Here is a 14,616-nt window from a genome sequence, read left to right as displayed (position 1 = left end):
CCAAAAAAATTAATGTGCTTTCAGGCTTCATTGAAAGGCATGGCATCTAGGGCTAGGACATCTAATATTTTGGGTTCATTTCTGGACACCAGATTTTAGGTAGAACATTAACAAAGGCCCTTCCTTTTTAGTGGCAACATTCTGCCAGCATGCCTTGATGGCAACAAGACGTAGAAGACAATGATCTCTGAAGAATTAAAAATGAATATCCCGTGGGGGGAGGGGCATGTAGCTGGTGTGAGCAGGCTACAATATAGAACTGTTATGAGGAACTCTGAAGAACATAAGTAAAATAAACTGTGTGACAGGAAGATGGGCTAGTCATCTGGTGAAAACCAGGGATGACTAAAGGAAGCCAGATGTTCTGCTGGTACCTTTGTGATGTCAGGAGAAGTCAAGGAAACTGTCCAGCAGGTTGAGTGAACTTCCCTTGGAAAACTTATGGGAAAATGTGGACAAGTCAGAGGATGGGCAAGCATGAACAGGTTTTGATCTACAGTGTTGGAGGGAACTTCCAAATTGATGAGATCCCATATTCATATGAGTATTGATCAGAGGGAAGGCATCCTGAAGTTGGTGAGAGATACTCAAGATGTTCAGCATGAGAAGATGGAGAGGGTGTGAAGGAAGAACATGATAGCTAGCTGTAAAGTGTTTTGCGAGCTGTCATGTGGGAAGACTGATTAGACTTGTTTTGCATGGCCAAAAAAGGGCAAACATGTTCATTTCAGCTTCAGGTAGGGAAGATTCCTTAACATTTAGAGCCGTCCAGAAATTGCATGGGCTACCTTGGAAAGTAATATGGAGCATCCCCTCTCCTCAGAGGTCTTCAAGCAAAGGCTAGATGGATGCCTGTTTTATAGAGCAGGGTTTTGTTTACATACTGGCTGTACTAAGTAACCTCTGTGATCTCCTGTCTTCGATGTTTTGAGATTCTGAGAATAACAAGTTCCCAGCATCACTCTTGATTTCCATGTGCAAAGTTGCTGCTTGCTGGCTAGCCCCATTGTTTTTTTTTCTCCTATTTTCAGAGGAACACCAGCATCTCCCCAGAAGTATTGTTCATGGCTTCATAAGTAATAGATGTTTTGTAAATGTTTGGTTGAAAGCGGCCTTATGTAAGCAAAGGTCTCTGTCCATCTTGTGTCACTTCTCCATCCCAACTGTCAGCCTGCAATAGTTTTTTTTTAAATCAGTATATAGAACTGTTACTTCCAAAGGCTCTTCCCTAAAATCTATAAGCTTAAAAAAATGCATTCCTCTGTCTTTTTCGGTTCTACTGACTCCATTCTTGTTCTTTGCATGTACCTTTCCCTTCCTGGAGATTCAGAAGGCTATGGCAGAGAACTCAGATATGGGTTAAGAAGCTCCATATTCTATTTTAGGCACTATTTTATTGCTCCTCAAACATCACTTAGGTTGTTTCATGAGTAAGGCCAATCTTGACAAGCTGAATGGGAGCAAAGTTTCCCCAGAGTAGCAGGTACAATCAGTACAGGAGGCAGGTGGTGGTCTTGCTTAGAAAAATTTAATGGCTGAGGCATTGATAAATTCATAAGCCCCTAGTGGGGCTCACATTCTTTTTTTTTTTTTTTTTAGTTCTCTAGGCCCTGGTTCTCACCCTTTTCTTACTGTCTCATGTTTGAAGAAAGAAAGGATCCAGTAGGATTGGTGATTGCAGGGGGATCCAGCCCCTTTGAGGATCCTGACTATTATAGAGGAAGAAAAGGCAATATGGAAAGGGAAAAGTGGGAGGTAAGGTTCAATCCATAAGGTAGGAAGAACAGCAGAGTAGCTGGAGGGGGAACTGTTGTTTTTGGAAGCAGTAGGCAAGGCTCTCAAGAGCAAGGCAGTAATCTATATAATTACAGGGCAAATGGTACCTCGTCTAATAGGGACAGCCAGGTAGTAGGCCCAGGACAGTGCTAACTAATGTCCCTTCTGACCACAATATGTAGCAGAAAAGAAAAACTGGTCCCAGGGGAGAGAAATAGGATATGGTCAATTAAGGCCCCACTTGGAGTGTTCCCACTGCAGCCTAGCCCAGAGGGTTTTGAGGCCTCAGAGAAAGCTGGGACCAGGATACAACACTAAGATCACAAAGATGTCTGGAGGTTCCTGGGATGAAGAGATGGGGTCGTGTGAGCTATGGAGCCACTCCACAGGTCAACAGCAGCACCAAAGCCTGAAGAGGCATCTTCCAGCTCAAGAACGAGGCTTAGAGCAGGCAAAGGGGTCAGTGGCCAGGCAGCTCCAGAGGAGAGGCAGCTGTGGGTGTGGCTGATAGTGTGGCCTAGTCCTGGAAAGAGAGGAACCCAGGTGTGAGAGATAAAAGATGATGTAAGGGAATCAGGAGGAGGAAAGGAAATAACTTGGAGGGAAAAGGAGGAGTAAGAGACAGATGGGAAACCAGGAGTCATTAGGGCTGAGAGCCAGGTGAGCTGTGCCTGTAATTATGCAGGCCCCTCCACCCCCACCCCTTGCCCAATTTCTTACCCATTCGTCCTCGTCCACTCCCTCAAAGGAATCTTGGGGGAGGGGGTCCTCTCGGTTACCCAACTTTGCCACCATGGCACTTAGCAGCTGAGGAAAAAATAAAAGGAGGGAAGAGAGTATAAGGAAAAATTCAGCCACCAACAGCGACTCCCCAACTCCAGCTCAGAGAAGCAAGACTAGACAGTGGGTCACATAGACCATTTCTGTAAACTGAAGGTTAACAAGTCAGAAATAGTTTGGGGCAGGACCAGAAACATTAAGGAATTGGTAGCTGAGAAGAGTATAGAATCTAGTGCTGTTCTTCTAAACGTCAATTTGAATCAACATTCAACCTCATCTGGATAGTTGGGTGGGAGGTGTTTCAAAGGGACAATTGCCAATCACTGGCTTTGATTCACACTTTACCCAGTTCTGTTGACCCATATCTATGCCACCAGTCCCACCTCTTCTTTCTTTTGCTCGTCTGACTTCTCTTCAAGGTAGACAGCTGAGGGCAGGGTCCGCCGTGGAGCTTCCCGAGGGGCTTCACTCACTGTGGATGTGATAACTGTGTTATAGCTCGCTTTGAGGGGTTTTTATCCCCTTACTAACCTGAAGCAAAGGGCTACTTCTCACCTAACTTTTGTATTTCTGTGGCCAGCGCAACATTCAATATAGAGTAGATACTTAATTGGGAAATAGTGACTGTGGGACCAGGTGGCCTCTCTTTGACCATTCCATTCGTGACATTCACTACCACTGGAAAAGCCCTGGGGGATGAGCCAACTGTCTTCATGCTGTACTAGCTTGCCCTGTGGTAGAGTCAGCTGTGTAAGGGGGACAGGAGCAATAGTAACCATTTAAGCCCTGATGTGTGAAACACATCGTTGGGCACCGTGGGAGCATGAAAATGAACAAAAGACACCTCTGAGATCTTAGGGACTCATCAAAGAGTCAAAACACATGCACAGAAACACAAAGAGAAGTTAAGAACAACCGTGTCACTGTATGTCCAGGAGGTTGGTTTGAGGCTGGCTCTAGGAATAGCCCATCTTGTTAACTCCCTGCCCACTCATTTCACCCTCAGCCCTTTTGGTCATTTCTGCCTCCTCCTCCTCCATAGTTCTTGAGATTCTTTCCCTTTCCCCCCTTGTTGGCCCCAAACCTTCCAACTCTTTTGGCCTTACCTGGGGTCATTCCAGGAGGCTGGAGGTTAAGGCGGCGGTGCTGTCCATTGGCACCCCCCAGCCAGGCAGCAGCACTGAGTGCAGGCTCCCAGCAAACAGCAGTCTCTGGATACACATCATCCTGGAAGAACTCTTTCTGTAGGGAGTAGTGACATTGAGATCCTGTCTGCATGGCCCAGGGCTTGCTAACCTGGGCATACACAGCTACAGGAGGCTATATTTGTTGTAAGCAACTGGAGGGAACCAGGCTCCTTCCCCTCTAGTCTGGAGAGAGTGGCAGCTGAGGGAATCCCCACTATCCCAAGGCATCTGGTGAGATGGGCAGGGCTACATATGTCACCTTTTGTTAGTGGGGGTAAGTAGGTTTTTCCTGATGGGGTGGCAGAGTTTTCTGTCATTAGGTTTGGCTCCCCAACTCACCCTGACCCTGGGAAGTCGGAAGGCAACAGGTTCTAGGGAAGTCTGACGGAGTCGAAGGCCCCGGGCAAATTCCACCTGCTGCACCTCACATTCCGTCTTGGGCAAGAAGGCAAAGCCCTGAGAGTAAGGGGAGAGGCAGGGTCAGAGCTCTGGACAGAGCAAGCCAGGCTACCTGGTGCTTCCCTACCCATCAGAAGGAGCAGGCCTCCTTCCATTAGGCTTTAGGAAGAAGTCAGCCACTAGCCAGGCATCACCTTGATCTCACCAACCAGTTTCCTTTTCTCCTGCAGAGATGAACACCTGCTCCCTAGCTCTTCCCAGGTCAGAATCCACTTCTCTAAGTGACCACTAGAGGGCAGGGTCTCCTTGCTATTAGCTCTTTGATCTAGGGCCACATGCCTTGTCGTTGCTGACTAGGTAAATGGCCCCTTGTGAGGGCAGTATTGGGTCATGGAGTAGAGTAGATCCACTTCATTCCAGGAAACAGGGTCCTCAGAGCATAACCCAGAAGTGGCTGCATCACCTTGGGATGGGAAAAGGGGTTGGGGGATGCCCAAAGCCGAATAGAAAGAGAGGACCTTTACCTTATGGGGGTCAGATGAGGTGAAGCTGTTGCACTCCAGGAAGAAGGGGGCCTCAGGGAGTAGTTCATACACAAATACTCGTGTGTCACCCTGGTAGTAGGAGGGAACTGAGAAAATGCTGCAATCATCTCTTCCCAACTTGACCTAGGTTAAGCCACCCCCAGGGCCCACAAGGGCATCCAGCCCAGATCTCCCCATTCCAGTCCTACCCTCCTGTAAACCATCTTTCTCAGTCCAAAGAGCACACCCAATACCACTGCGGCCCATGTACACACGCCAGGCCCCAGACTGACCTTGCCAGTGAGAAGGACGAGACCAGTGTCGGGATCATAGTTGGGCAATAGGGTGGAAGGTGCCACATCAAGGCCCAGCACAGCCAAAGGGCCCCCAGCCAATGATCCTGCCCCATACAGGAGGAGCTGGCGCTCACTCCGGCTGCAATGGTAACCATGAAAAGGGCCTCAGAACTTGGTCTTTAACAGGGAAGAATAGAAGTGGGATCAGAGGGGCAGCATGGGGGAGAAAGATAAGCATGGGTATAGGACACTTGGATTCAGGAACTGTTAATGCCTCCCTTGCAGTGCCTTTAGGATGCATCCTTTCCAATATTCCCACTGCTCTCAAATTAGTCCAGGCCCTCAATTCTTTCAGTAATTTTTTAAACAAGTCTTCCTTATACCTTCTAATTCATTAAAAAACCCTAAAATGGGGGGGGGGCAAGCTAGGTGACGCAGTGGATAAAGCACCGGCCCTAGATTCAGGAGGACCTGAGTTCAAATCCAGCCTCAGACACTTGACAATTACTAGCTGTGTGACCCTGGGCAAGTCACTTAACCCTCACTGCCCACCCCCAAAACAAAAACAAACCCCGAAATGTAAAGATTGAAAACTTATACAATGTGAGTTCTTGAAGGTACCTTACAGATCAAGAAACATTTCTTCTTTCTTTCTTTCTTTCTTTTTTCTTTGACAGGGCAATGAGGGTTAAGTGACTGGCCCAGGGTCACACAGCTAGTCAAGTGTCAAGTGTCTGAGGCTGGATTTGAACTCAGGTCCTCCTGAATCCAGGGCTGGTGCTTTATCCACTGCACCACCTAACTGGCCCCAGATTGAAAAAATTTAGTGGCTCTCTATTGCCTAAAAATTAAGTTCAAATTCCTTATTTGGCATTTCTTTCCACAATGTGATCCTGACTTTTACTTTTCCAACCTCATCTCTCATTAATCCTCTTTATGTCCTGTATTTTCCAGTCATTCTACACTACTCACCATTTTCTGATTATACCTGACTCCAAGCTCACTTATTAAATAACTGCTTTATATTACAGGTGTGTGTACGTGCTTTATCTCTTTTACTAGATTGTAACTTCATGAGCTGTGTCTTATTTACTTATCTGTATTATTTTTCCAATGCCAAACATTGTCTCTTAACACCTACTAGGTACTCCTTCAGTGTTTCTTGAATGAATATGATCAGGACTAGGAGAACATGGGGGCTGAAAGCTTCACTCAGGATTGGATTAGTAGCTAGGAGATGATTCTTCCAAAGAAAGTTTCAGGGGGAGTAGCAGGTTTTAGAAGATAATGGGACCCTTCACCTGTCAAAACCAGACACCAGCAGACACCGACCATCACACACCCAGACCACACGGGCTCCTCGACTTCCCTCAGGGCCAGGACCCTCCTGTAAGGCAGAATATAACTAGTATGGCCTAATTGGCTTGAGTTGATCATGACAGGTCCTGGGTGGGACCAATGACCTCTCTACCTTGCCCAACCCCTATTGTCCCCTCACCTGGATAGGTTCTGGGCTACGCCGGGGATCAAAGATCCGAACCCTTCCATCTTTGCACACTGTTGCCAAGAGCTGTCCATCGGGGCTCCAGGCCATGCTGAAGATCTGGAATAGAGGCACAAGGATGAAGTACGGCCTTGCTCTCGCTCCTCTGGTGGCCCAAACCAACATTCCAGACCATGACTGGCTTCTAGCCCTCCACTCTGTCCTATCTAGAACTTCTGTGCTGTCCCTTGCTTCTACCCAACCAGGATGACAATGTGGGATTGAATAAGTTATCCCAGTCTGAATAGCAGGCCTGATCATCTGGTCCTTGTGGCTCATTTTCCCCTCAGAGTCTGATCCTTTGACCTCTTCTCACCTGGTCCCTATGACCCTGAAGTCTTATCTTCTCCATCCCTGCCTTCAGGTCCCAGATCCGCACACTCAAGTCATAGGAAGATGAGGCCAACACATCGGATGCCAACGGGTGGAATCGAAGGGAGTAGATCTTCTCTGTATGTCCTGGCAGAGGTTAGGGAAGCAGGATCATGTAGTGATTAAGGCACCCTGCCCTCTGCCCTCTGTCCTCCTCATCTCATACCCCCCTCTCTTTTACTCCCTCTACACCCCAAACCTTCTCCATATTCCTTGTCTCACCTGTTAGTACGGCCTCAGGTGTTGTCAGAACTTCCTGCAGTCCTTCAGGGGGAACCCGCCACAGCCGTATCCGAGCATCTTCCCCAGCTGTGGACCGGAGGGGAGGTGACCCGGCCTGGCTGCTTAGTCTCTGCTTCATTCAGTCAGAAACCCTGTCCCCCTTCCCAGATGCTCCCGAGTTTCCATATTCTGTCTTAATACCCACAGAAAAGCTTCTTGATCTAGACTGGTCACAGTGGAGCAAGGGAGCCCAGAGATTCAGCTGTGGCATAACAAGGCCAGTGCAGAGAGAGATAAGCTAAGCTCAGGGTGGGGGGCTAGGGAAGTAATTAGAGACAATCAGGGGAAACTAGAGAATCAGCACCAAGGGGCAGTATCTGCCTGCCAAGCTCCAAACAGGGAGCCCCCACCCTCCCTTACCCACAGCAAGGCGGTACAGGTCAAATGGATCCCAGGTGAGGTCAGTGACAGACACCCCGTTCTGTAGCGTGGGCAGTGCAGTATCAGGCAGACGGCCAGGTTTCCGCAGCTGGAATATGAGGTGCCCCATGTCTCAGGGCCCATAAGTGCCAGGCAGAAGAAAGGCACCTACAATACTTCCAACCCTGAACCTTCAGTGCCAACAGCCAAGCAAGCATGTTTAGACGCCTATCTAGATCTAGGCAGGGAAGAGACCTGAGCTGGGATGGGGTCCCAGAGTCCAGATCCTCCTAACCATATGGATGGCTCAAGTTCTTTGCCTCAGCTCCCCACTCTCCACACCCTACTTAGGGTTCTCTAGTTTTTCCAACTGTTCAGGGAATTCAGGGATGTTGGCACAAGGGACAATTGCTTGTTACTCTCCAAAGGCACAATAGGCAGAGCAATGATCTATCTGTCAGATCTAAAGGATACCACAAGTTCCACCCATAGATATCTCCCCTCCTCTATTACTGTAGCTGCCAATAACTCCCTGTGCATTATAACTACAATAAAGCCTCATCTTCCTCTGGGAGGGACAGCACCTTGGCTGGTCAAGGCATTCACAAGAATCAGCACCTGTGAGTAGCCCCTCATCTCTTGCTGCCAACTAGCAGAGAGCAGGGAATCACTGTGATGTTTGGTGAAATCAAGTGTTAAGAGGCCCAAGGCATCTGTGAGACAGGGAGTAGAGGGGGATCTTTGTGTGTATGGAAGGGGTAGAAGGGGATGGGGGGCCAAGGAATGGAGCACAGGGTATGACATTGAGGACTAACCCTTTCTACTTCCTACTCATGCCTGGGACTGGTTCCTACCCCAGGGATTTGCCCTGCAGCAGAATCTAGGACCCTGTATGGGTCAACTGGAGAGAGCTAAAGGGAAGCAAAATACCAAGGAGTAAGGAAACTGAAGCCAGATTCCTTTCTCATGGGTCCTCACCTCCAGAACAGCCACCTGCCCGCCTGTGCTCAGCAGAGGTACAGCCACATGGAGCCGATTGGCACAGAACCCATCACTCTCCCCAGGTGTGGTAAGGTTGAGTCCCTTGAGGTTGGTGATGTGGGTATCACGGTGGAGCACAGTACCCTGGGCATGGCGGAACTTGGAGCTGGGGCCTAAGGGAAAAGGGGAGGAGGTATAAAGAAACATTCAGAAAGACTTCCACAGATAAATGCACCCCCTTGGGGCAACTCTCCTACCCTAGGCCTCCCAGGATGGGCTCTTTTCTTCAGGTACCTCTGCGGGCGGTCTGGAGAGAGCAATGGAATAAGACCCCAGAAGTCCTAGGTCAAATCTCAGCTCGGCCACTAACTTGTGTGACCTTGAACAGAAATGATTTACTTTCTGAGTCTCAGTTTCTTCTTCTGTCAAGTGGGGGAATACTACCTGTAATATCGCTCTCCCTCAAAGGGGTGTTGTGAGAAAACAGAGTGGAAAACACTGTGGAAGATATTACAATGGGCTGCTGCCCAGAGCTCATGACGAGGCAAACTGACTTTCCACATTCCACAAGCACAACATTGAGACACAACATGCCCAAGGAAGGGATGCCTACAAGGTAGGTGACTGGACAGTGGGGAGTCAATCTCCAGGGTGCTGTCTTGGGGTAACACAGCAAAGTCACAGATATATAGCCCAATTCTAGATGATTGTAGAGACACCTTTCTTACTATTCTTTTTTTTTGGGGGGGGGGTAGGGCAGGGCAATGAGGGTTAAGTGACTTGCCCAGGGTCACACAGCTAGTAAGTGTCAAGTGTCTGAGGCTGAATTTGAACTCAGGTCCTCCTGAATCCAGGGCTCATGCTTTACCACTGTACCACTTAGCTGCCCCTAGAGATGCCTTTCTTGCTTTGTGTGAGGTCCAGGGAGCCATATGTGTTTCCCAGTTCCAACTTACCCAGAAGGCTCTGCAGTGACCTCTGGGAGGGGCTGGTGCCAATGCCACTGGTGCTAGAAAGCGAGCGGCCCAGGCTAGAAGGGGTGGAGGGTGAGGTGAGAGAGCTGGGTGGGGAGGAGAAGCTGCCCTCCTACAGGAGAGAGGAAAATGGGTGAGGGTCAGTGGGATTCTAGCTCCTGGGACTCTCCTTCCTTTACCCCTGCAGATGAAAGACAGAGAAGCCTTATACCCTATTCAGAATGGAGCCACCCTCTAAGTCAGTCCTGAATGTGACCAGGCACAGTTTCAGTGAACAAGGAGGCAAACCAGGAAGAAGTCTGAGTCTCACAGTCCTGGCCTTAGACCGGGCTATACTCAAACACTCCTCTCAGTGTTCCAGACACACAACTTGCCCCTCATCACTTGTCCCTTGGCTCTTGGTTCTTTGGGTTTGGGCCTGTTTAAGTGCCAGGTCATGTCTTTTTCAACATGTTCATTCCAGGTTCTGATGCCTAGTCAGGGAAAGTTAGCAGCACTTACACTTGGGTCTGTGTCACCCATTGGCACCTCCTGAAGCTGAGTGGTGGTAGGAGAAGAGAGTTCCGTGGGCACCAGGCAGGAAGTGAAGTTAGCATGAGGCCGACGGGCAGGATTCAGACTAACCCTCTGGACCTGTGTTAAGTGTCCCAGAGAGTGAAATCATGGGCTGGGCCCGTGAAGGGAAGGCAGCAAGTTGCGGGAGGTTGGGGGGTGGGGAGGATAGAAAAAAGCACTGGCTGTGGGGGCAGGATGGACACAGTTGTGTAAAAATAAAAACACTCCTCCCTCCCCAGTCACTTGAAGCAGGCATGCATTCATGCCCAAGAATGTGCGCTCACATAGTTCCCCAATTCCCTGGAAAGGGGGTAGCTATCTTAAGCTGCACAAGGCAGGAAGGGGAAAGACTGTGTCTGAAAGATACCAGAGCTCCCCTCCCTGGGCTAAGAGCTCACCTGCTGGTTGTCTCCAGCCCACCAGCCCTGGGCACTAGTGGCAGGCACACTGCCCACAGCATCAGAAAACAAGTCTTCGTGGAATTCTACAGACTGGATGGAAAAAGGAGCATCAGCCATTAAAATCAGGCTAATGCTCCAGCCTGTTTCTGCCTACTGACCCAAGGGAATTCTCTCCTCCAGTTCCCAATAAGGGGTTTGTCTTCCCCAGTCCCATTTCTCCCCGGTGGAGAAGTGTGAAGGGCAGAACCCAAGCACCAGACCTCCTTACCTTTCGGGGAACGACATAGCTGACGGGTATGATGGCGTTCTCACTGAGCTGCAGCAGCCGAAGCACCTCACAGGCCAGCACAGCCAGTGCCCGACGAGGTACCAGGCCCATTCCTCTGCACTTGGTCTCTAGGACACACTGGTTCACTGGAAGGTGCCCAGACATGGGTCATGGTCTAAACCAGGGCTATGGGAACGACAGGGCTACGGGGAGGGAGATCAAAGTAGGAAGGGACTGAAAGTCAGGAGTGGGGAGGGGAAGGAAATGTGGGACAGAGTGAGAAAAGGGGAAAGACTGAAGGGGAAGGGCACTTACCTTGGGTCATTGTGGCCTGTTGCAGGGACACTTCATAGCAGTATATCAGATTCTCGCCCTGCAACATAGCCTTTTAGTCCTTTACCTTCCCAGCCATCCACCCAATCATTCTGGCTCATAATACCTCGCAAAGGGTTTTATGGGCCAGGGTCCTCAACAGAGCCCCCCAGGGTCCCAAGTGATTAGGAGATCCCTTTGGGCAGTCTATATGTAGGTATGAAAAGGAATTGATCCTTCCCAGTGAGGGCAAAAAGACACCTGGAGGCTACCACATTTTGTCAGGGATGGATTTAGTTACTATCTCTATGCTAAGGATTCTTAAGTCTGCCTATCCTGCTGAAAACTCTTTGCTGACCTCCAATCTTGCTTCCCCAACTTCCTTTCAGATATTAGGACCAGCTGTCCAGTAGATATTTTAAACTCAACATGTCCAAAATGGCACTCATCACCTTCCTTCTTTGTTTTTTTTTGGAGGGGGTGGGTAGGGCAATGAGGGTTAAGTGACTTGCCCAGGCTAGTAAGTGTCAAGTGTCTGAGGCCAGATTTGAACTCAGGTCCTCCTGAATCCAGGGCTGGTGCTTTATCCACTGTGCCACCTAGCTGCCCCCATCATCTTCCTTCTAAGCCATCTTTCCCTTATACCTTTCTTTCCTCTTACTGTAGAGGACCCCATCATCCTCTCAGGCCCTTGGGCTCATAACCTAGGAGTTGAACTGGGATTTCTCACTCTCTCTCTCTCTCTCTCTCCATATCCAAGTATATGCCAAGGCCTGTCCATTTTAGCTCTGCCACATCACTGGAATAAGCCCCCTTTGTTCCTCTGACCCCACCACCACTTCATCACCTCACCTCTGGACTGCTGCAGTAGCCTGCTGGTGGGTCTGCCTGCCTCAAGTCTCCCCATGCCAATCCATCCTCCATTCAGCCTCTCCTGTGATTTTCCTAAAGCTCAGGTCTGACCACGTCACCATGCTACCCAAGAAACTCCAGTGGCTTCTTCTTGCTTCCACGAGCAAATACAAAGTGCTCCTTTATAACCCAGCCCCTTCTACCTTTCCAGTCTTCTTCTTCTTCTCTTTTTTTTGCTGCGGGGCAATGAGGGTTAAGTGACTTGCCCAGGGTCACACAGCTAGTGTTAAGTGTCTGAGACCGGATTTGAACTCAGGTGCTCCTGAATCCAAGGGCAGTGCTTTATCCACTGTGTCACCTAGCTACCCCCTTTCAAGTCTTCTTACACTTTACTTCCCAACATGGGGACACTGGCCAGTGACACTGGCCTCCTGGCTGTTCTATCAGCAAGATACTCCATCTCTTGGCTCCAGGAATTGTCTCTGGCTGTTCCCCATGCCTGGAAGTCTCTCCTTCTTCTACTCTACCTACTAACCTCCCTAGCTTCCCAAGTCCCAATTTAAAAATCCCTTCTTCCTTTTTTTTTTTGGGGGGGGTGAGGCAATTAGGGTTAAGTGACTTGCCCAGGGTCACACAGCTAGTGAGTGTTAAGTGTCTGAGGCTGAACTCGGGTCCTCCTGAATCCAGGGCTAGTGCTCTATCCACTGCACCACCTAGCTGCCCCCTAAAATCCCTTCTTTTACTGAAAGACTTCCTTAACCCCTCTTAATTCTTGTACTTTCTGTTAATTCCTTTTTATCCTGTATATGCTTGCTTTGTATATATCTGTTTGCATATTGTCTCACCCATTAGATTGTAAGCTCTTTGAGGGTTGGGACTGTCTTTTGCCTCTTTTTGTATCCCTAGAGCTTAGCACAGTGCCTGACACATAGTAGGTGCTTAATAAATGGTGATTGATTGGGAAGCCAATTCTCAGCATTATCTTCTTCAACATGGACCTTTCACTCAAGTCAAACCTCCTTGAAATGCTGTTCATGTCCTTTTTGATTTGCTTTTTGTTTTTGTTTTTGTTTTTGTTTTGTGGGGCAATGAGGGTTAAGTGACTTGCCCAGGGTCACACAGCTAGTAAGTGTCAAGTGTCTGAGGCTGGATTTGAACTCAAGTCCTCCTGAATCCAGGGCTGGTGCTTTATCCACTGTACCACCTAGCTGCCCCCTGTTCATGTTCTACATAGGATATATAGTAGATGAATTCTAAGGTGCCTTTTAATCTTGAGAGTCTGTGATTCTCACTCACCTTTCCACCTAGGATTAGTAGCCCAGAGTCAGCATCCAGGAGTGGGATCAGAGATCTGTAAAACACAGAAGGGTATAGTGAATGAGAAGCAGGGATCTCTCTGTATATGAATTCCCTCCACAAATGCAAATTGTAATCCCTCTATAACCAGCCCCAGAGAGTGCCCCAAGGCACAAAGAAGTCGTGACTTTTCCAGGGCAACAAGGTTATTAATAAGTGTCAGAAGGTCTATATCCACTCAACTAATTTGCAAGGAGCTTTTAAAAATGTTTTTAAAATGTTTAGTGAATGAATGAATGAATGGGCTCAGTAGTGGGTAAGTCTATCTCCAAGATGCTAATTCTTGCCTGCCTCCACCTGAGCCCAGTTGTAGTCAAGGGACCCAAGGTTAAAGCCCATCTGATCCTTAGAATGACAGGCACAAGTGATTTGGTCAAGTCAGGGGAATAATAGCCAAATATAATGTATTACTATCCAACCCCCAGAGAAAGGTTTCTAGGGCTGCTGAGATTTGGAGTGTTGAGTTAGCTGGAATAATTCCTCTATCAAATTTGATCTCCTATTGTTATCCTAGACACATCCTCTAGAATTCCAGCTAAATTGGCAACATGAGAATACTTGGGAGCCCGTCTTCCCACTCCCACCTCTCCAAAAAAAAAACAACCTTCAATAAAGTTCTAAAATTTGGCAGAACAATGAGAAAACAAAAAAGGCTATAAGCTCCTCAGGACTGCAAAGAAAACTGTCAAAAACCTGCCGAGGGATCAGCTAGGTGGTGCAGTGGATAAAGCACCAGCCCTGGATTCAGGAGGACCTGAGTTCAAATCTGGCCTCAGACACTTGACACTTAATAGCTGTGTGACCCTGGGCAAGTCACTTAATCCTCATTGCCTCACCAAAAAAAAATAGACACGAGCAGTCTGGAGCCACAGCAGGACACAGGAAACCTCTCCCTGAGCCACAGTAGGGGACAAGGACAGCACATTGCCTGCACTAGAACCATGGTGTATTCGTATGTTAAGGTAGGAGAAGGGGCTAGGGAAGCACCTCAGAGGCAAATCACTCGGTGTCTGGCAGGAGGCCAGCAATCAGCTAATTGATACTATCTGATTGAGACCTGTCAAGGTTACAGTGAAGGATTGAAGCCACCTCTGCATTCAAAGCTGGGCATGGAAAAGATGACAGAAAAGTTGCTGAGGCCAAAATCTAAGCTGGGTCACCAGGAGACTTAGTTCAAACCCCGGGATTTCTGCAGAGGGTAAGGCCTAGTCTTAGCCATCACATCCAAAATCAAGTAGTACTTTCCCACCTCTATGCTAGATTATGGGAGGGATCAAAGTCTGACTTAAGCATAAAGTCCCAATTCAGAAATGAAAGCTATAGATACAATTGAACAGAATAAAAATGAAGAAATACAGAAGAGAGTAACACACTACAATAAGTCCAAGTAGAGAAAAG

At 48.4% G+C, this 14,616-nt stretch overlaps 1 protein-coding gene across 1 annotated transcript in view; it reads right to left on the bottom strand.

Moving 5' to 3' along the window:
* Positions 1-291: 291 nt before the first annotated feature.
* The window catches only part of LOC122734259 (coronin-7-like), a 114,796-nt gene continuing 100,471 nt past the window's right edge, over positions 292-14,616 (bottom strand). Inside the window, exons 10-28 of the mRNA XM_043974970.1 lie at positions 13,159-13,213; positions 11,014-11,071; positions 10,699-10,844; positions 10,428-10,520; positions 9,976-10,107; positions 9,457-9,586; positions 8,498-8,673; positions 7,520-7,628; positions 7,100-7,186; positions 6,822-6,964; positions 6,461-6,565; positions 6,264-6,349; positions 4,960-5,101; positions 4,667-4,756; positions 4,083-4,199; positions 3,663-3,798; positions 2,940-3,028; positions 2,497-2,583; positions 292-2,299 (exon numbers count right to left, since the gene is read on the bottom strand). Coding sequence (XP_043830905.1) covers positions 2,294-2,299; positions 2,497-2,583; positions 2,940-3,028; positions 3,663-3,798; positions 4,083-4,199; positions 4,667-4,756; positions 4,960-5,101; positions 6,264-6,349; positions 6,461-6,565; positions 6,822-6,964; positions 7,100-7,186; positions 7,520-7,628; positions 8,498-8,673; positions 9,457-9,586; positions 9,976-10,107; positions 10,428-10,520; positions 10,699-10,844; positions 11,014-11,071; positions 13,159-13,213 — 1,987 coding nt within the window. The 3' untranslated portion in view covers positions 292-2,293. The remainder of the gene's footprint in view (positions 2,300-2,496; positions 2,584-2,939; positions 3,029-3,662; positions 3,799-4,082; positions 4,200-4,666; positions 4,757-4,959; positions 5,102-6,263; positions 6,350-6,460; positions 6,566-6,821; positions 6,965-7,099; positions 7,187-7,519; positions 7,629-8,497; positions 8,674-9,456; positions 9,587-9,975; positions 10,108-10,427; positions 10,521-10,698; positions 10,845-11,013; positions 11,072-13,158; positions 13,214-14,616) is intronic.

Source organism: Dromiciops gliroides, chromosome 1 (genome assembly GCF_019393635.1).
Source record: "Dromiciops gliroides isolate mDroGli1 chromosome 1, mDroGli1.pri, whole genome shotgun sequence".
NCBI classification, from domain to species: Eukaryota; Metazoa; Chordata; class Mammalia; order Microbiotheria; family Microbiotheriidae; genus Dromiciops; species Dromiciops gliroides.
This window is presented reverse-complemented; position numbering and strand designations above follow the sequence as displayed.